The sequence below is a fragment of the Rana temporaria genome, chromosome 13 (genome assembly GCF_905171775.1).
Source record: "Rana temporaria chromosome 13, aRanTem1.1, whole genome shotgun sequence".
Lineage (NCBI taxonomy): Eukaryota > Metazoa > Chordata > Amphibia > Anura > Ranidae > Rana > Rana temporaria.
Genome location: NC_053501.1, coordinates 3211233 through 3231754, shown reverse-complemented (window position 1 = coordinate 3231754; position 20522 = coordinate 3211233). Strand labels below are relative to the sequence as shown.

The 20522-nt window shown below is 53.6% G+C and overlaps 1 protein-coding gene across 16 annotated transcripts in view; it reads left to right on the top strand.

Moving 5' to 3' along the window:
- The window catches only part of EVL (Enah/Vasp-like), a 125861-nt gene that overhangs the window by 54400 nt on the left and 50939 nt on the right, over positions 1 to 20522 (top strand). For 15 of the 16 annotated variants that reach the window (XM_040333008.1, XM_040333006.1, XM_040333000.1 and 12 more), the window contains exon 3: positions 9453 to 9630. In XM_040333008.1, coding sequence (XP_040188942.1) covers positions 9453 to 9630 — 178 coding nt within the window. Of the gene's footprint in view, positions 1 to 9452; positions 9631 to 12963; positions 13147 to 20522 lie in introns of those variants that run through there. The other variant, XM_040333009.1, reaches the window with a different exon arrangement.

The window sequence follows — 20522 nt, the reverse complement described above, 5'->3', positions numbered from 1 at the left end:
CGGGGGGCTCCAGGTAGTAGCTCTTAGAGGAAAACCCTGCTTGGGGGCGGAGCTACCAGGGGCAGAGCGTACCACCTGAGCGAAAGTGGGTTTATTGGGGCCAAGACCCCACACTGAAGTCACTTTATCTGCATGAACAGAGTTAGTATTGTCCATGCCACCTGAAATGGGACCATTGTCCATCCCACCTGAAATGGGACCATTGTCCATCCCACCTGAACTGGGATGATTATTATCAGCCACACACACATTCCCATCAGGTATAATTATAGTTTCTGTTGCAGTACCGGCCGTCGCCTGATGCTGCGCTGTGGAGTCCTGAGCAGCAGTGGGGCAATCAGCTCTGGTCTCAGCATCAGGAGGGTTAATGGGTTCTGCTGGGACTTGCAGTTCCTTCACAGAAATGTCATTTTTTAAACGGATCTCTTGCTGCATTGCAGCCTCAGCAGACACAACATTGCTGCATACAGTCCGATTATTGGGCACATTATCAGTCATGGTGCTAGATGGTACATACACAGTCTTATTCACAACATGGGGTTTAGCTGCCTTCACTTTATCAGGTACACCATCTGCAATATCTTCATCATTAAAGACCATCTGATCCCCCCGCACAGGAGACTCCATTACCTGGATCACCCTCAGCATGCCTCCTGAGTCCTGGGAAGGCATTGGGGTGCTTACCTCTCCCTGGGGGGGCAGGGGGTCAGAACTGGGGGTCTCCACCTCCTCCACCTCCATCTTTGTCACCTTTGCAAACCTCCTTTCGTTGGAGAACTTTTCCTTGAAAGGACCATCCCTTCCTTTCATCATGGCCACGATGGTCTCCTGGTGGTCCACACGGACCTTGGCCAATTGGATCTCTGGATCCATGGATCCGCGTTTCAGACTATGCAAGCCTTCACGTTGCCTTCGCAGGCGCTTCAGCTCCGCACGTAGCTTGTACAGCTTATCCCTCTCCCGGTTTAGGACTTTTATCCCGGCCACCACTCGCTCCCGAATGGCCTCCGAGCCTTCATCCACACCAGGGGCAGAGAGATCACCAGCTGAGGCTTGTAGAGGGGCAGACATGCCAGCAGATGGCCCAGGAGATGGCTGAGAGCCTCCAGCAGGAGAGGCCCCGCTGCCCTCCATGGCTTCCCCAGAAAAGGGGCCAGGAGAGCTGGGAGAGATTTCCAGGCAACTCCCTTCTCACACAGCAGCTTCTCACACACCTTCCTCCTCACACACCTGTGCTCCAATGGTGGGTGGGGCACTATTCCTCCACTGACACCAATGATGGGACACTATTCCCCCCACTGACACCAATGATGGGACACTATTCCTCCCACTGACACCAATGATGGGACACTATTCCTCCCACTGACACCAATGATGGGGCACTATTCCTCCCACTGACACCAATGATGGGACACTATTCCTCCCACTGACACCAATGATGAGGCACTATTCCTCCCACTGACACCAATGATGGGACACTATTCCTCCCACTGACACCAATGATGGGACACTATTCCTCCCACTGACACCAATGATGGGGCACTATTCCTCCCACTGACACCAATGATGGGACACTATTCCTCCCACGGACACCAATGATGGGACACTATTCCTCCCACTGACACCAATGATGGGACACTATTCCTCCCACTGACACCAATGATGGGACACTATTCCTCCCACTGACACCAATGATGGGACACTATTCCTCCCACTGACACCAATGATGGGACACTATTGATCTTTTATTGAAAAGAATCAAGCAACCAATTTTATACAAAAGTAAAAAACAAAACTATAGTACAAAACTTCAAACATAAATCTAAGGAATACACATCCAGGTTCAGAATATATACAATATATACACTATACACCACTACCAAAACATTACTACAAAACTATTTACACAAAGCAGCAGAGAGGGCCTAAGAGGCACAACCCGTCACCTATGTACGCAGCCATTTATCAAAAATGTATCAAAAAAAATAATCTAGGGTGATAAGAGACAGACAGCCACACCCGGGAAAGAGACTCCTGGCAGTCAGGGAGGCTTGAAACCCCTCCACGCCTTCAGCCAAGCCCCCTGACCCCGCTTGTCTCTCTCAAGCCCCCGAATCTTCCCCACCTCATGCACAATGTCATACACCACCACCTCAACAGGAAGGATTTTTTGCCGAATGCTGACCTGACACCGTGCGTTCCAGGTGAAATAACGGACCACTAGGCTAACTAAAAAAAGTGTATCCAAACAAAAACATCCACCGGTACTGAATGCTCCGTACACCCACTCGGCATAACCCAGCCTGGAGAGGAAAGGAACACCGAGCGCCCGCCCCACCTGTTTGTACACTTCTATGTTAAAAGGGCAACGAAGCAGAAAATGGTCCATAGTCTCCTCCTCACCTGCACACTCCTCCCGAGGACAGCTACGATCCACCCCACTGCGGAATTTCAAATTGCCCCGAACATAGAGCCTCCCGTGGAAGCACAACCAGGCCAGATCCCTAAATTTAGGAGGTATTCTATCCAAATTAATCAGTCTCAACCCCGCCCTCAAAACTGGGCCTGGGCAATCCCTTAAGGCCAGTGGGTCATGAAAGACTTCGCTCAAGACTCGACTCATAAGGTCTTTCCTCGGAACCGATCTGAGATCTTCAGCCGACAATCGCCACTGCCGCAGTAACTTCAGGCACGGAGCTACATAGGCTGGTAGCTGACCACGATGACCCCTGCGATTCTTCACTTGGCCACCTTCTTCCCAAAGTCGCAGAAAAGGACTAAACCAAGATCTAAATATGCCTGCCCATCCAGGAGGTTCCACTGCAAGCATACTACCAATGTTAAACTTGAGAAATAGCAGTGAAAAGAAAAGAATTGGGTTGACCATACCTAAGCCACCCTCCCTCCTGGATAGGTAGGTGACATTCCTCTTGATGGGGTTCAGTCTGTTCCCCCACAGCATCTGGAAGAACACACTACTGACCCTAGCATAGAGAGACACTGGCAAGATGCAGACAAAGCTGACATACAAGAAGATCGGAATCAGGTAAGTCTTAATCAGATCAACCCTTTCCCTCATAGATAACTTCCATCTCTTCCAGTTGACCACCTTAGCATTGGCAATTTCCAGTCTGCCTTCCCAGTTTTTGAGGCCATAATCGCCGGGTCCAAATTCAATGCCTAGTATCTTAATTCTTTCCCGGGGCACTGGAAAGGTGTCCGGGAGATCAAACCCCTCACCTTCCTTTCCCATCCAGAAAACTTCGCTCTTTTCCTGATTGATCTTGGAGCCTGATGCTTCAGAATACCGTGATGTCAGAGAGACCACCTCCTCCGCCTCATCCGTCCCAGTGACAATCACCGATACATCGTCCGCATAAGCAACAACCCTCAATGGCGGCTCACCCGGGAGCCCCACTGGTACCCCACACAACATGCCGCTCTCTAGCCTCCTGATGAAGGGGTCGATTGCAAACACATAGAGCAGGGGACTCAGGGGACAACCCTGGCGCACCCCGGAGCCAACCCCAAAGGACTGCCCAACCCAACCATTAACAAGAGGGAAGCTTTCTGCCCCCTTATACAAGACTTTCAGCCAATCAACAAAACCACCCGGCAGACCGTACTTACTAAGGAGCAACCACAGGTACTCATGGTTAACACGATCAAAAGCCTTTGCCTGATCCAATGTCAGCAAATACTTTCCCCAGCCTGCAGCCCTGCACCGCTCCAAGGCCTCCCGGACAGCTAACACCGCTGTGAAGGTGCTCCTACCCTGGACCGAACAGTGCTGATGGCGAGAAAGCAAAGACTCTGCTACTGACGACAGGCGCCAGAAAAATATCTTCGCCAGTATCTTTCTATCGACATTAAGAAGGCTGATGGGGCGCCAATTCTCAATCATCGAAGGATCTTTACCCTTTGACAGAAGAATCACAGCCGAGTGCCTCATGGAAGGGGAAAGCACCCCCTCAGCAAGACAACTGTTAAAAACCTCTACCAAATGTGGGGCCAGAATAGACTTAAAGGCTTTGTAGAACTCAGCCGTCAAGCCATCCGGTCCGGGTGACTTTTTGATGGCAAGCTGTTCAATTGCCCTCATCACCTCTTCAACTGTGATCTCCTCTGTCAAATTCATCAAGTGAACATCTCCACCATTTAGACCTGGAGTAGAGTCCAAAAAGCTTTCCATCTTGTCACGGTCAAGCTCTTTCCTTCCAAGAAGGTCGGCATAAAAGGACCTCACGACCTCCAGAATCCCTGACCTGGACTTTGTCACGGAACCTGTACTGTCCTTAAGGCCAACGACCGCTTTAACAGCTACACCTTGTTTGCAGTTCTGGTAAGGGTCAGGCGAGTGGTACTTCCCATAGTCCCTCTCCAGAACCAAAGAGGCATGCCGGTCATATTGACACTTCCTGAGAAGGAGTTTCACTTCGGAGATTGCCCCAGGATCTCCTCCTCTCGAGACAAGAATATCCAGCTTCCTCCGCAAACGTTGGTAGGTCATGTATTTATTAAACTGTGTTCTATTGGCTAGGCCCCTGAAGAATCCAGTGATCCTCTTTTTGGTCAGCTCCCACCACTCAGCCTTGCTGCTACAAAAGTCCAGGAGGGTCACCTGTGCCTGAAAGAATTCCTCAAAGGATTGTCTAACATGTTCTTCCTGGAGTAGAGTCGAATTCAATCTCCAGATGCCCTTTCCTCTCTGAGGGGCGTCTGAAGCATTCAGGGCCACAGATAGCATACAGTGATCAGAGAACTCTACTGCCTGCACCACTGGGGGTGAGAAAGCAGAGGCCTCCTTCAAAAAAAACCTGTCTATCCTACTCTGACTATTACCACGATGAAAGGTGAACCCGGTGTCATCCGGGAGGTGCGCAATGTGCACATCCACAAGACCAGCATCCCTAACCATACTATTTAAAAAAACGCTATCATATCCCAGCCTGTCCTTGAAGGCCTTCCTGTCCTTGGGCCTAGTTACTGTATTAAAGTCACCTCCAAAGACCACTTGCCGGGATGTAAAAAGAAATGGCTTGATCCTTGTAAAAAGGCATTTCCTGTCCCACTTTGTGTGCGGCCCATAGATATTAATTAGGCGCAGGTCCTGCCCTCCCACAAGGACGTCTAAGACCATACATCTCCCAATCTCCACCTCAATAACCCGCCGGACAGTTACCATGCCGGTTTTAAACAACACCGCCACACCGCCGTAAGGCTCGGCCGCAAGAGACCAGTAAGATGGACCATACCTCCACTCTCTCTTGGCCATATGAATATCTGCCAAGGAGGTGAGCCTAGTCTCTTGCAAAAATAAAATTTCAGCATCTAATTGGCTGAACAAAAAGAAGGCCATAGAACGAGCTCTCACTGACTTAATGCTGGCGACATTTATTGTCGCCACTTTTAACGGAGGGGGAACCGCCATTTGGGTTATTGGGTGGATTGCTTCTTAGCTCCCCTCTGCTGCTCATCACCAGAAGCCTCCCTCTTTCTTGAGGCCGCCTCCAACTCCATCTCTGAATCAGAGCTCAGCTCTGAAGAAGCGCCAGATGAGGAAATGTCCCACCTAGTGGACCTACGACGGGTGGAGACATGCACCGGAGCTTCCCGCCCCCGTTCCGTCCTCACCGCCTGCTTCTTCCGCCGCCCAACCTTCCTTCTCTCCTCCAGGTACTTGAGGTCAGCCTCAGAGATGCCCTCATCCCTTGTTTTTTTCTTTGAAGCGACCTTTTTAGTACCCGCTATCACTCCTGATGGGGGGGGTAAATCCGACTTAACAGGGATAGACTTCTGGGGGGTAACTGACTCAGGGGGCACAGACTTGGAAGGTTCTGACACAAGAGGAGCGGGTACAGTAGGCTGGGGGGACACAGATACAGATACAGAAAGAGTACTTACAGACACAGAAGGGGTGGTCACAGGAACTGGGGAGGGAACTGGGGAGGAAACTGGGGAGGGATCCTGAGCAGGACCAGGGGGGTCGGTCACCGCAGCGGAGGATGGTACACCAGGGGCCTCCCCCTCCATCCTGTCCAGCCTTGACATCTCATCCACTACCTCCTTCTCCATATTGTGCCAGGCCTCAGGGCATCTGCTATAAGGGTGGCCAAGTCGCAGGCACAGGTTGCACCTGATCTTCTGGGTGCAGTCCTTGGCCATATGACCCTGACCCCGACACACTGAGCATATCAAGGCCGAACAGGAGGAGCTAAGGTGCCCCCTCTCTCCACAGCGGTGGCACAGCTTCGGCTGACCAGGGTAGAACACGGTCATCCTATCCCTCCCTATGAAAGCCGAGGAGGGCAGGTGACGGACAACATTTCCATCCCTGGCCAGCCTGACTGTTACCGACCATCCCCCAGTCCAGATGTTACGCTCATCTAATATTTTACTGGGTTTGGTCAAAACTTCCCCGTAGTTCCTCAACCAGACCTCCAGATCCCTGGCAGGGACGCTCTCATTGGTGAGGATGATAGTGATCTTTTTTACTGTTGACTGCTGCGAAATCGCAACTGGGGCCAGACTCTCCCATTCGGGTCTTGACCTGCACCGGGCCTCATATCGTTCCCAGAACAGGTCAAGACCCTCTGGCTTGGTGAAACTGACTGTATACTCTCGCGTCCCTGACACATGAATAAAAGCATACAAATCATTTACCCCAAAACCCATTTCCAGGATTAAATCCACCACTGCACGCCTTGCAGGGGGGACTGCACCACCTTCCCATTTCAAGATGACAACATTACGTCTTGGGCCCCCAGCAGAAGCCAGAGACCCAAGACCATATCCCGGGGGGCTCCAGGTAGTAGCTCTTAGAGGAAAACCCTGCTTGGGGGCGGAGCTACCAGGGGCAGAGCGTACCACCTGAGCGAAAGTGGGTTTATTGGGGCCAAGACCCCACACTGAAGTCACTTTATCTGCATGAACAGAGTTAGTATTGTCCATGCCACCTGAAATGGGACCATTGTCCATCCCACCTGAAATGGGACCATTGTCCATCCCACCTGAACTGGGATGATTATTATCAGCCACACACACATTCCCATCAGGTATAATTATAGTTTCTGTTGCAGTACCGGCCGTCGCCTGATGCTGCGCTGTGGAGTCCTGAGCAGCAGTGGGGCAATCAGCTCTGGTCTCAGCATCAGGAGGGTTAATGGGTTCTGCTGGGACTTGCAGTTCCTTCACAGAAATGTCATTTTTTAAACGGATCTCTTGCTGCATTGCAGCCTCAGCAGACACAACATTGCTGCATACAGTCCGATTATTGGGCACATTATCAGTCATGGTGCTAGATGGTACATACACAGTCTTATTCACAACATGGGGTTTAGCAGGCTTCACTTTATCAGGTACACCATCTGCAATATCTTCATCATTAAATACCATCTGATCCCCCCGCACAGGAGACTCCATTACCTGGATCACCCTCAGCATGCCTCCTGAGTCCTGGGAAGGCATTGGGGTGCTTACCTCTCCCTGGGGGGGCAGGGGGTCAGAACTGGGGGTCTCCACCTCCTCCACCTCCATCTTTGTCACCTTTGCAAACCTCCTTTCGTTGGAGAACTTTTCCTTGAAAGGACCATCCCTTCCTTCCATCATGGCCACGATGGTCTCCTGGTGGTCCACACGGACCTTGGCCAATTGGATCTCTGGATCCATGGATCCGCGTTTCTGGCTATGTAAGCCTTCACGTTGCCTTCGCAGGCGCTTCAGCTCCGCACGTAGCTTGTACAGCTTATCCCTCTCCCGGTTTAGGACTTTTATCCCGGCCACCACTCGCTCCCGAATGGCCTCCGAGCCTTCATCCACACCAGGGGCAGAGAGATCACCAGCTGAGGCTTGTAGAGGGGCAGACATGCCAGCAGATGGCCCAGGAGATGGCTGAGAGCCTCCAGCAGGAGAGGCCCCGCTGCCCTCCATGGCTTCCCCAGAAAAGGGGCCAGGAGAGCTGGGAGAGATTTCCAGGCAACTCCCTTCTCACACAGCAGCTTCTCACACACCTTCCTCCTCACACACCTGTGCTCCAATGGTGGGTGGGGCACTATTCCTCCCACTGACACCAATGATGGGACACTATTCCCCCCACTGACACCAATGATGGGACACTATTCCTCCCACTGACACCAATGATGGGACACTATTCCTCCCACTGACACCAATGATGGGGCACTATTCCTCCCACTGACACCAATGATGGGACACTATTCCTCCCACTGACACCAATGATGAGGCACTATTCCTCCCACTGACACCAATGATGGGACACTATTCCTCCCACTGACACCAATGATGGGACACTATTCCTCCCACTGACACCAATGATGGGGCACTATTCCTCCCACTGACACCAATGATGGGACACTATTCCTCCCACGGACACCAATGATGGGACACTATTCCTCCCACTGACACCAATGATGGGACACTATTCCTCCCACTGACACCAATGATGGGACACTATTCCTCCCACTGACACCAATGATGGGACACTATTCCTCCCACTGACACCAATGATGGGACACTATTCCCCCCACTGACACCAATGATGGGACACTATTCCTCCCACTGACACCAATGATGGGACACTATTCCTCCCACTGATACCAATGATGGGACACTATTCCTTCCACTGACACCAATGATGGGACACTATTCCTCCCACTGACACCAATGATGAGGCACTATTCCTCCCACTGACACCAATGATGGGACACTATTCCTCCCACTGACACCAATGATGGGACACTATTCCTCCCACTGACACCAATGATGGGGCACTATTCCTCCCACTGACACCAATGATGGGACACTATTCCTCCCACGGACACCAATGATGGGACACTATTCCTCCCACTGACACCAATGATGGGACACTATTCCTCCCACTGACACCAATGATGGGACACTATTCCTCCCACTGACACCAATGATGGGACACTATTCCTCCCACTGACACCAATGATGGGACACTATTCCCCCCACTGACACCAATGATGGGACACTATTCCTCCCACTGACACCAATGATGGGACACTATTCCTCCCACTGATACCAATGATGGGACACTATTCCTTCCACTGACACCAATGATGGGACACTATTCCTCCCACTGACACCAATGATGGGGCACTATTCCTCCCACTGACACCAATGATGGGACACTATTCCTCCCACTGACACCAATGATGAGGCACTATTCCTCCCACTGACACCAATGATGGGACACTATTCCTCCCACTGACACCAATGATGGGACACTATTCCTCCCACTGACACCAATGATGGGGCACTATTCCTCCCACTGACACCAATGATGGGACACTATTCCTCCCACTGACACCAATGATGGGACACTATTCCTCCCACTGACACCAATGATGGGGCATTTTCTACACTCACTCGTCTCGGTGACTTTAATGATCTCTCATTTCTTTCCCTTTCAGGTCGTCATTAACTATTCGCTGGTGAAAGGACTGAAATACAATCAGGCCACGCCCACCTTCCACCAATGGAGGGATGCCCGTCAGGTGTACGGCTTGAACTTCGCCAGCAAGGAAGAGGCCACCGCCTTCTCCAACGCCATGCTCTTCGCCCTCAACATCATGAACTCCCAGGATGGAGGTGAGAAACCCCGCCCACCGGAGGCGGTCCTTCTCAGGCGGGATCCCTCAGCCGCCTCCCATGTCTCTTTATTACAGAGTTCTGGGTAGCCAGGGCAAGAGTAGACACTTACCTGCAGCAACCGATCAGATTTCTTGCTCTATTTCCAAACATAACTTATAGTTCTAGCAGTTCTCTTTTGGGTCCCCTTTATAAATCTCGGCGCACATTGGATCCCTAGAAAGCGACGCTGAAATGGGGTATTTAATATTAGGTTGCCCCAGTTGCAGAGCGGGGGGGGGGGAGTAGTGGAGTGGCAGAGCAGGGGTCAGGAAGTAGTGAAGTCGCAAAACGGGGGGCAGGAAGTAGCAGGGGACTAGGTAGTAGCGGGCAGGAAGTAGTGGAATGGCAAAGCAGGGGGCAGGAAGTCAGGAAGTAGCGTAGTCGCACAGAGCGGGGGCATGAAGTAGTGGAGTGACAGAGCGGGGGCAGGAAATAACGGAGTCACACAGAGTAGGGGCAGGAAGTAGCGGAGTGGCAGAGCGGGGGCAGAAAGTAGCGCAGTCGCGCACAGAGCGGGGGGCAGGAAGTAGCGCGGGGGCATGAAGTAGCGGAGTCGCACAGAGCGGGGGGAGGGAGTAGCGGAGTCGCACAGAGCGGGGAGCAGGAAGTAGCGAAAAGCAGAGTGGGGGTCAGGTAGTAGCAGAGTCACACAGAGCCGGAGGTCAGGAAGTCACGGGGGGGGGGGGGGCAGGAAGTAGTGGAGTGGCACAGAGCGGGGGCAGGAAGTAGCGGAGTCGCACAGAGCGGGGGCAGGAAGTAGTGGAGTGGCAGAGCGGGGGGCAGAAAGTAGCAGAGTCGCACAGAGCGGGGGGCAGGAAGTAGCGGAGTCGCACAGAGCGGGGGCATGAAGTAGTGGAGTGGCAGAACAGGTACAGGAAGTAGCGCAGTCGCACAGAGCGGGGGGCAGGAAGTAGAGGAGTCGCACAGAGCGGGGGCATGAAGTAGTGGAGTGGCACAGCAGGTGCAGGAAGTAGCGCAGTTGCACAGAGCGGGGGGCAGGAAGTAGCGGAGTTGCACAGAGCGGGGGCATGAAGTAGTGGAGGGGCAGAAAGTAGCAGAGTTGCACAGAGCGGGGGCAGGAAGTAGCGCAGTCGCACAGAGCGGGGGGCAGGAAGTAGCGGAGTCGCACAGAGCGGGGGGCAGGTAGTAGCGGAGTCGCACAGAGCGGGGGCAGGAAGTAGCGCAGTCGCACAGAGCGGGGGGCAGGAAGTAGCGGAGTCGCACAGAGCGGGGGGCAGGTAGTAGCGGAGTCGCACAGAGCGGGGGCATGAAGTAGTGGAGTGGCACAGCAGGTGCAGGAAGTAGCGCAGTTGCACAGAGCGGGGGGCAGGAAGTAGCGGAGTTGCACAGAGCGGGGGGCAGGAAGTAGCGGAGTTGCACAGAGCGGGGGCATGAAGTAGTGGAGTGGCACAGCAGGTGCAGGAAGTAGCGCAGTTGCACAGAGCGGGGGGCAGGAAGTAGCGGAGTTGCACAGAGCGGGGGCAGAAAGTAGCGCAGTCGCACAGAGCGGGGGGCAGGAAGTAGCGGAGTCGCACAGAGCGGGGGGCAGGAAGTAGCGGAGTCGCACAGAGCGGGGGCAAGAAGTAGCGGAGTCGCACAGAGCGGGGGGAAGGAAGTAGCGGAGTGGCAGAGCGGGGGGAAGGAAGTAGCGGAGTGGCAGAGCGGGGGGAAGGAAGTAGCGGAGTGGCAGAGCGGGGGGAAGGAAGTAGCGGAGTGGCAGAGCGGGGGGAAGGAAGTAGCGGAGTGGCAGAGCGGGGGGAAGGAAGTAGCGGAGTGGCAGAGCGGGGGGCAGGAAGTAGCGGAGTCCCAATGAGGTTATAGACCAGGCATGTCCAAAGTCCGGCCCACGGGCCAAATGCGGCCCCCCTGGGGATTTAATATGGCCCCCCTGGGTATTTGGATATTTATTATGTTTGTGGCCCCCAGGGCCACAAAAGATATATACCGTATTTATCGGCGCTGCCTTGGAGGGGACAGGGAGGAGGCAGGACGAGCGCCATCAGATTACATGAAGAGAATCTCCTGTTTACTCAGCAGCGTCTGTATTGGAAGTCCCGTCTCCTGGGATGCCATTGGACGACTGCTCTGTCTATCATAGGAGGCGGGGCTTTGTATTAAAGAGGCCACAGAGTAAACAAGAGATAATCCTTTTTGTAATCTGTCGGCACTCGTCCCGCCCCCCTCCCTCTGCCCTTTGAGGCTGCACCGATGGCAATGGTAAGGCTGCATTCATAGCACATGTGAGGCTGCATTTATGGCACATGTGAGGCTGCATTTATGGCACATGTGAGGCTGCATTGGTTGCAATGGTGGGGCTGCATTGGTTGCAATGGTAAGGCTGCATTCATAGCACATGTGAGGCTGCATTTATGGCACATGTGAGGATGCATTGGTTGCAATGGTAAGGCTGCATTCATGGCAATGGTGAGGCTGCATTTATGGCAATGGTAAGGCTGCATTCATTACAATGGTAAGGCTGCATTCATGGCAATGGTGAGGCTGCATTCATGGCAATGGTGAGGCTGCATTCATGGCAATGGTGAGGCTGCATTCATGGCAATGGTGAGGCTGCATTTATGGCAATGGTAAGGCTGCATTCATTGCAATGGTAAGGCTGCATTCATAGCAATGGTGAGGCTGCATTCATGGCAATGGTGAGGCTGCATTCATGGCAATGGTGAGGCTGCATTCATGGCAATGTATGGCAATGGTGAGGCTGCATTCATGGCAATGGTAAGCTTGTGCGTGTTAAATGCCGATATATACGGTATATCCAAATATCACGCCCGGGCTCATCTCTTCACCACACACAGCCACAAAGGCCGTCGGGCCGTGTATTAGTCGCTCAGATGAACACACTTAGACCGAATTGTAATGGTTCAAAAAATGTCGGCCAAAATAGTCGGCCCTCACGCATGTTCACTTCATCAAATCTGGCCCTCTTTGAAAAAAGTTTGGACACCCCTGTTATAGACCAATCACAGGACGGGGGAGGGACCTGTATGTGTTTTTGATGTGGTCTCAGAGCTGTACTGTGTGGCAGAGCTGTGTAAGTCTCAGGACTGGATGGACAATGAATGTCATGTGAGGGTCCGGAGTTTATCTTGAACATTTCAGTCCGCTGTCCCTGGAGAGCCGTATTTTCCCTGACAGGTGACACCCGATCCGGGAGATGATCCGGGCCGGGATCTGGTTTCAGCTCCCGGCTTCCTCTATACATATATGGTGTGCGGCCCCCGGCCTCTCCGATTGGACGACTTCCCCGTCCAAAATACCCCCGTGAAGTCTCTGCCTGGCTCCGCTTCAATGGAGGTTCTCACATGCTGGGATTAGGCTGCAGAGCTTACAATCTATGGAGTCTCCCAGGTAACGTGTGCCGCCAACTCGGCGCCGCTTTCCATGCCAACCGCAATATGGCGGACCACCGGGACCAGCCCAACCCCCGAAGAAGAGTCACAGCTATCAGGCTGAACTGTAAGTACCCCTCCCCCGCTAAACTGGAAGTACCCCCCCCCCACCATAAACTAGACGTGTGCCCTGCCCCTCCCCCCCTAAACTGGAAGTATTGGTTGTCACTCTGTCACATGGGATTGTGATGGAGATTTGCAGTGACCCCTCCCCCATTACACACATATCACCGGAGTGTATGGAGACAGAAGTAGTGGAGTGGCAGAACAGGTACAGGAAGTAGCGCAGTTGCACAGAGCGGGGGGCAGGAAATAGCGGAGTCGCACTGAGCGGGGGCATGAAGTAGTGGAGTGGCAGAGCGGGGGGCAGAAAGTAGCAGAGTTGCACAGAGCGGGGGCCAGGAAGTAGAGGAGTCACACAGAGCGGGGAGTCAGGAAGTCACAGAGGGGGGGCAGGAAGTAGCGGAGTGGCAGAGCGGGGGCAGGAAGTAGAGGAGTCCCAATGAGGTTTTAGACCAGGCATGTCCAAAGTCCGGCCCACGGGCCGAATGCGGCCCCCCTGGGGATTTAATATGGCCCCCCTGTTGATTTGGATATATATATTGTTTGTGGCCCCAAGGGCCACAAAAGATGTATACCGTATTTATCGGCGCTGCCTTGGAGGGGACAGGAAGAACGATCCTTGGAGGGGACCACGAAGGACGATCTCCATCCCACCGAGAGCACCACGAAGAACGATCTCCATCCCACCGAGAGCACAACAAAGAACGATCTCCATCCCACCGAGAGCACCACGAAGGACGATCTCCATCCCACCGAGAGCACCACGAAGGACGATCTCCATCCCACCGAGAGCGCCATGAAGGACGATCTCCATCCCACTGAGAGCACCACGAAGAACGATCTCCATCCCACTGAGAGCACCACAAAGAACGATCTCCATCCCACCGAGAGCACAACAAAGAACGATCTCCATCCCATCGAGAGCCCCACGAAGGACGATCTCCATCCCACCGAGAGCACAACAAAGAACGATCTCCATCCCACCGAGAGCACCACAAAGGACGATCTCCATCCCACTGAGAGCACCACAAAGAACGATCTCCATCCCACCGAGAGCACCACGAAGGACGATCTCCATCCCACCGAGAGCACCACGAAGAACGATCTCCATCCCACCGAGAGCATCACGAAGGACAATCTCCATCCCACCCAGAGCACCACGAAGAACGATCTCCATCCCACCAAGAGCACCACGAAGAACGATCTCCTTCCCACCAAGAGCCCCACGAAGGACGATCTCCATTCCACCAAGAGCATCACGAAGAACGATCTCCATCCCACTGAGAACACCACGAAAGACGATCTCCATCCCACAAATAGCACTACGAAGGACGATCCCTATCCCACCGAGAAAGACACGAAGGATGATCTCCATCCCACCAAGAGCCCCACGAAGGACGATCTCCATCCCACTGAGAACACAACAAAGGACGATCTCCATCCCACGTGAACACCATGAAGGACGATCTCCATCCCACTGAGAACACCACGAAAGACGATCTCCATCCCACCGATGGCACTACGAAGGACGATCTCCATCCCACCGAGAAAGACACAAAGGACGATCTCCATCCCACCGAGAGCACCACGAAGAACAATCTCAATCCTACCGAGAGCACCACGAAGGACGATCTCCATCCCACCGAGAGCACCACGAAGGACTTTCTCCATCCCACCAAGAGCACCACGAAGGACGATCTCCATCCCACCAAGAGCACCACGAAGAATGATCTCTATCCCACCGAGAGCACCACAAAGGACGATCTCCATCCCTTTGGAGGTCCCTTCCCGATGCTCTCCACTTCTCTGGGTGCCCCCCATAACAATCCCCCTCCCTATTCCTGTGTTTACAGAATGTTCCTCCATGAAGTCGGTGACATTCGATCCGATCTCGGAGTGAGATTCATTTCTTTCTGAATGGCGGCTTCTCACCACGTCTCACGTGTCACTTTTACTGAAAGGTTACATTGTACCTGTAATGAATATTCTCTGCCGAGAGCACCACAAAGGACGATCCCCATCCCACTGAGAGCACCACAAAGGACGATCTCCATCCCACTGAAAGCACCACGAAGAACGATCTCCTTCCCACTGAGAGCACCAGGAAGGATGATCTTCATCCCACCGAGAGCATCACAAAAGATGATCTCCATCCCACTGAGAACACCACGGAGGACGATCTCCATCCCACCGAGAAAGACATGAAGGATGATCTCCATCCCACCGAGAGCACCACAAAGGAGGATCTCTATCCCACCGAGAGAACCACGAAGGACGATCTCTATCCCACCGGGAGCGCCATGAAGGACGATCTCTATCCCACCGAGAGAACCACGAAGGACGATCTCTATCCCACCGAGAGCACCACAAAGGACCATCTCTATCCCACCGAGAGCACCACAAAGGACGATCCCTATCCCACCGAGAGAACCACGAAGGACGATCTCTATCCCACCGAGAAAGACACGAAGGATGATCTCCATCCCACCGAGAGCACCACAAAGGACGATCTCTATCCCACCGAGAGAACCACGAAGGACGATCTCTATCCCACCGAGAAAGACATGAAGGACGATCTCTGTCCCACTGATAGCACGATGAAGGATGATCTCCATCCCACCGAGAGCACCACAAAGGACGATCTCTATCCCACCAAGATCACCTCGAAGGACGATCTCTATCCCACCGAGAGCGCCACGAAGGAGGATCTCCATCCCACCGTTAGCACCATGAGGAACGATCTCCATCCCACCGAGAGCACCACGAAGAACGATCTCCATCCCACTGAGAACACCACGGAGGACGATCTCCATCCCATCGAGAACGACGCAAAGGAAGATCTCCATCCCACCGAGAGCACCACGAAGAACGATCTCCATCCCACCAAGAGCACCACGAAGAACGATCTCTATCCCACTGAGAACACCACGAAGGAAGATCTTACACCTCCTACCTCATATATATTATACCTCGTATACTGTATCTTCTATATCTCATATGCTGTGTATATAGTATATCTCATATCTTGTATATCTCATGTGTTGTGTATATGGTATATCTCATATGTTGTGTATATGGTATATCTCCTATGTTGTGTATATGGTATATCTCATATCTTGTATATACGGTATATCTGGGAGTCCATGAGGAAGATATATGGTGGAGGGTGACAGGTGATCATTGTTAGAATTCAGGAGGGGAGATCTGAATTCTGGAATTTCCTCCCCCGGCGAGTGATGAAAAGTCTGATGGGTTCTCCCGCTGTCAGCGGTCTGCGCGTTCTTCTCGTGGCGTCCTGCAGGATATAATAATGGGGTGTATAGAGGACGGGAACTGGGAGGATTGAAAGCTGAGTGGCTGAGAAATTCCCTAAGATTCCCCTGACTTCTGATGACTCTACCAATGGAAGAAGATCTGAACCCTGAGCGTACCTGTCCTCGTGGAGGTCCTTTCTTGTGTGGGGGCTCTGTTCTGGGTGAAGGCCCTATCCTGGGTAGAGTTCCTGTCCTAGGTGGGGTCCCTGTCTTAGGTGGGGGTTCTGTTCTGGGTGGAGGTCCTGTCCTGTGTGGAGGTCCTGTCCTGGGTGAAGGTCCTGTCCTGGGTGAAGGTCCTGTCCTGGGTGGAGGTCCTGTCCTGGGTGGAGGCCCTGTCCTGGGTGGCGGCCCTGTCCTGAGTGGCGGCCCTGTCCTGGGTGGAGGTCCTGTCCTGGGTGAAGGTCCTGTCCTGGGTGGAGGTCCTGTCCTGGGTGGAGGTCCTGTCCTGGGTGGAGGTCCTGTCCTGTGTGGCGGTCCTGTCCTGGGTGAAGGTCTTGTCCTATGTGGCGGCCCTGTCCTGTGTGGCGGCCCTGTCCTGGGTGAAGGTCCTGTCCTGGGTGGAGGTCCTGTCCTGTGTGGCGGCCCTGTCCTGGGTGGAGGTCCTGTCCTGGGTGGAGGTCCTGTCCTGGGTGGAGGTCCTGTCCTGTGTGAGGGTCCTGTCCTATGTGGAGGCCCTGTCCTGGGTGGAGGCCCTGTCCTGGATGGAGGCCCTGTCCTATGTGGAGGCCCTGTCCTGGGTGACGGCCATGTTCTGGGTGGAGGTCCTGTCCTATGTGGAGGTCCTGTCCTGGGTGGAGGTCCTGTCCTGTGTGACGGCACTGTCCTGGGTGAAGGCCCTGTAATGGGTGGAGATCCTGTCCTGGGTGGAGGTCCTGTCCTGTGTGACGGCCCTGTCCTGTGTGACGGCCCTGTCCTGGGTGAAGGCCCTGTCCTGTGTGACGGCCCTGTCCTGGGTGAAGGTCCTGTCCTGTGTGACGGCCCTGTCCTGTGTGACGGCCCTGTCCTGGGTGAAGTCCCTGTCCTGGGTGAAGGCCTTGTCCTGTGTGACGGCCATGTCCTGTGTGGCAGCCCTGTCCTGGGTGGAGGCCCTGTCCTGTGTGACGGCCCTGTCCTGGGTGAAGGCCCTGTCCTGGGTGAAGGCCCTGTCCTGTGTGACGGCCCTGTCCTGGGTGAAGGTCCTGTCCTGTGTGACGGCCCTGTCCTGTGTGACGGCCCTGTCCTGGGTGAAGGCCCTGTCCTGGGTGAAGGCCCTGTCCTGGGTGAAGGCCCTGTCCTGGGTGACGGCCCTGTCCTGTGTGGCGGCCCTGTCCTGTGTGGCGGCCCTGTCCTGTGTGGCGGCCCTGTCCTGTGTGACGGCCCTGTCCTGTGTGACGGCCCTGTCCTGTGTGACGGCCCTGTCCTGGGTGAAGGCCCTGTCCTGGATGGGGTCCCTGTCTTGGGTGGGGTCCCTGTCTTGGGTGGAGGTCCTGTCCTGGGTGAAGGCCCTGTCCTGGGTGAAGGCCCTGTCCTGGGTGAAGGCCCTGTCCTGGGTGAAGGTCCTGTCCTGGGTGAAGGCCCTGTCCTGGGTGAAGGCCCTGTCCTGTGTGACGGCCCTGTCCTGTGTGACAGCCATGTCCTGGGTGAAGTCCCTGTCCTGGGTGGAGGCCCTGTCCTGTGTGACGGCCATGTCCTGTGTGGCGGCCCTGTCCTGGGTGGAGGCCCTGTCCTGTGTGACGGCCCTGTCCTGTGTGACGGCCCTGTCCTGTGTGGCGGCCCTGTCTTGGGTGGGGTCCCTGTCTTGGGTGGGGGCCTTGCCTTGAGTGAAGGCCCTGTCCTGGGTGGAGGTCCTGTCCTGGGTGGAGGCCCTGTCATGGGTGAAGGTCCTGTCCTGGGTGAAGGCCCTGTCCTGGGTGAAGGCCCTGTCATGGGCGAAGGCCCTGTCCTGGGTGGAGGCCCAGTTCTGTGTGACGGCCCTGTCCTGGGTGAAGGTCCTGTCCTGGGTGAAGGCCCTGTCCTGTGTGGCGGCCCTGTCCTGTTTGGCGGCCCTGTCCTGTGTGACGGCCCTGTCCTGGGTGGAGGCCCTGTCATGGGTGAAGGCCCTGTCCTGGGTGAAGGTCCTGTCCTGTGTGACGGCCCTGTCCTGTGTGACGGCCCTGTCCTGGGTGGAGGTCCTGTCCTGTGTGACGGCCCTGTCCTGGGTGGAGGTCCTGTCCTGTGTGACGGCCCTGTCCTGTGTGACGGCCCTGTCCTGTGTGACGGCCCTGTCCTGGGTGAAGGCCCTGTCCTGGGTGAAGGTCCTGTCCTGTGTGACGGCCCTGTCCTGGGTGAAGGCCCTGTCCTGGGTGACGGCCCTGTCCTGGGTGAAGGTCCTGTCCTGTGTGACGGCCCTGTCCTGGGTGAAGGCCCTGTCCTGTGTGATGGCCCTGTCCTGGGTGAAGGCCCTGTCCTGGGTGAAGGTCCTGTCCTGTGTGACAGCCCTGTCCTGTGTGACAGCCCTGTCCTGGGTGAAGGCCCTGTCCTGGGTGAAGGCCCTGTCCTGTGTGACGGCCCTGTCATGGGTGAAGGCCCTGTCCTGGGTGAAGGCCCTGTCCTGGGTGAAGGCCCTGTCATGGGTGGGGGTTCCAGTTCTCTTACCTCCAGGTTTGGCCCGTCTCCTGTTTGGGGGGACATTTCTTCAAACCCCCCCCCGGGTTTCTAGTTATTTTCTGTTTTAGTGATTCTCGATGAATACAGAAGATGTGGATTATGGTCTGTAATATCCGCCTGGATCTCGGATGGTGTTGGATGGTTGGTGGGGGGGGGGAGGGGGGGCTGGTGCCATTCATGGGTGAGCTGGAAGAGTTGTCATGAAATATTTATTCGGTGAGATTCCTCCTGGGTGAAGGATTCGGTTACTCTCCTTTGTAACCTGCTTGTGTCCGGTAGATTGGGGATGAATAGGCTCCATTGAGGATTGTTCCGGGCCCCATGGTCAGCAGAGAGTGGATCGTTCGCTGCTTCTGCCTGTGCCACTGGGACTGCCTGCTCCTGTGCCGGATGTCTTGTAGGTGCCGGAGATCGATCGTCTCCTCTCAATACGTGTGTGACGGCGCTCCGTCTTCTCTTGTAATGTTTCTATTTCTCTCGGGATTGCCGTGTTGTCGGCGATCGATCGGCGGTGATCGGTGGGATTTTTATTCCATGGATTGGTACTTTGTTTCTATGAAGGACTCTGAAGTGTTTCATCGATTGGTTGATGGAGAACAAACCGGAATTTGGTACCGATGACCGATCGTCTGATGACCGATCGTCTGATATTTTATTATTGATTCTGACCGATCGTCTGATATTTTATTATTGATTCTGATGACCAATCGTCTGATATTTTATTATTGATTCTGACGACCGATCGTCTGATATTTTATTATTGATTCTGATGACCGATCGTCTGATATTTTATCATTGATTCTGATGACCGATCGTCTGATATTTTATTATTGATTCTGGTGACCGATCGTCTGATATTTTATTATTGATTCTGACGAACGATCGTCTGATATTTTACTATTGATTCTGATGACCGATCGTCTGATATTTTATTATTGATTCTGATGAACGATAGTCTGATATTTTATTATTGATTCTGATGACCGATCGTCTGATATTTTACTATTGATTCTGATGGCCGATCGTCTGATATTTTATTATTGATTCTGATGACCGATCGTCTGATATTTTATCATTGATTCTGATGACCGATCGTCTGATATTTTATTATTGATTCTGGTGACCGATCGTCTGATATTTTATTATTGATTCTGACGAACGATCGTCTGATATTTTACTATTGATTCTGATGACCGATCGTCTGATATTTTATTATTGATTCTGATGAACGATAGTCTGATATTTTATTATTGATTCTGATGACCGATCGTCTGATATTTTACTATTGATTCTGATGGCCGATCGTCTGATATTTTATTATTGATTCTGATGAACGATAGTCTGATATTTTATTATTGATTCTGATGACCGATCGTCTGATATTTTATTATTGATTTTGATGACCGATCATCTGATATTTTATTATTGATTTTGATGACCG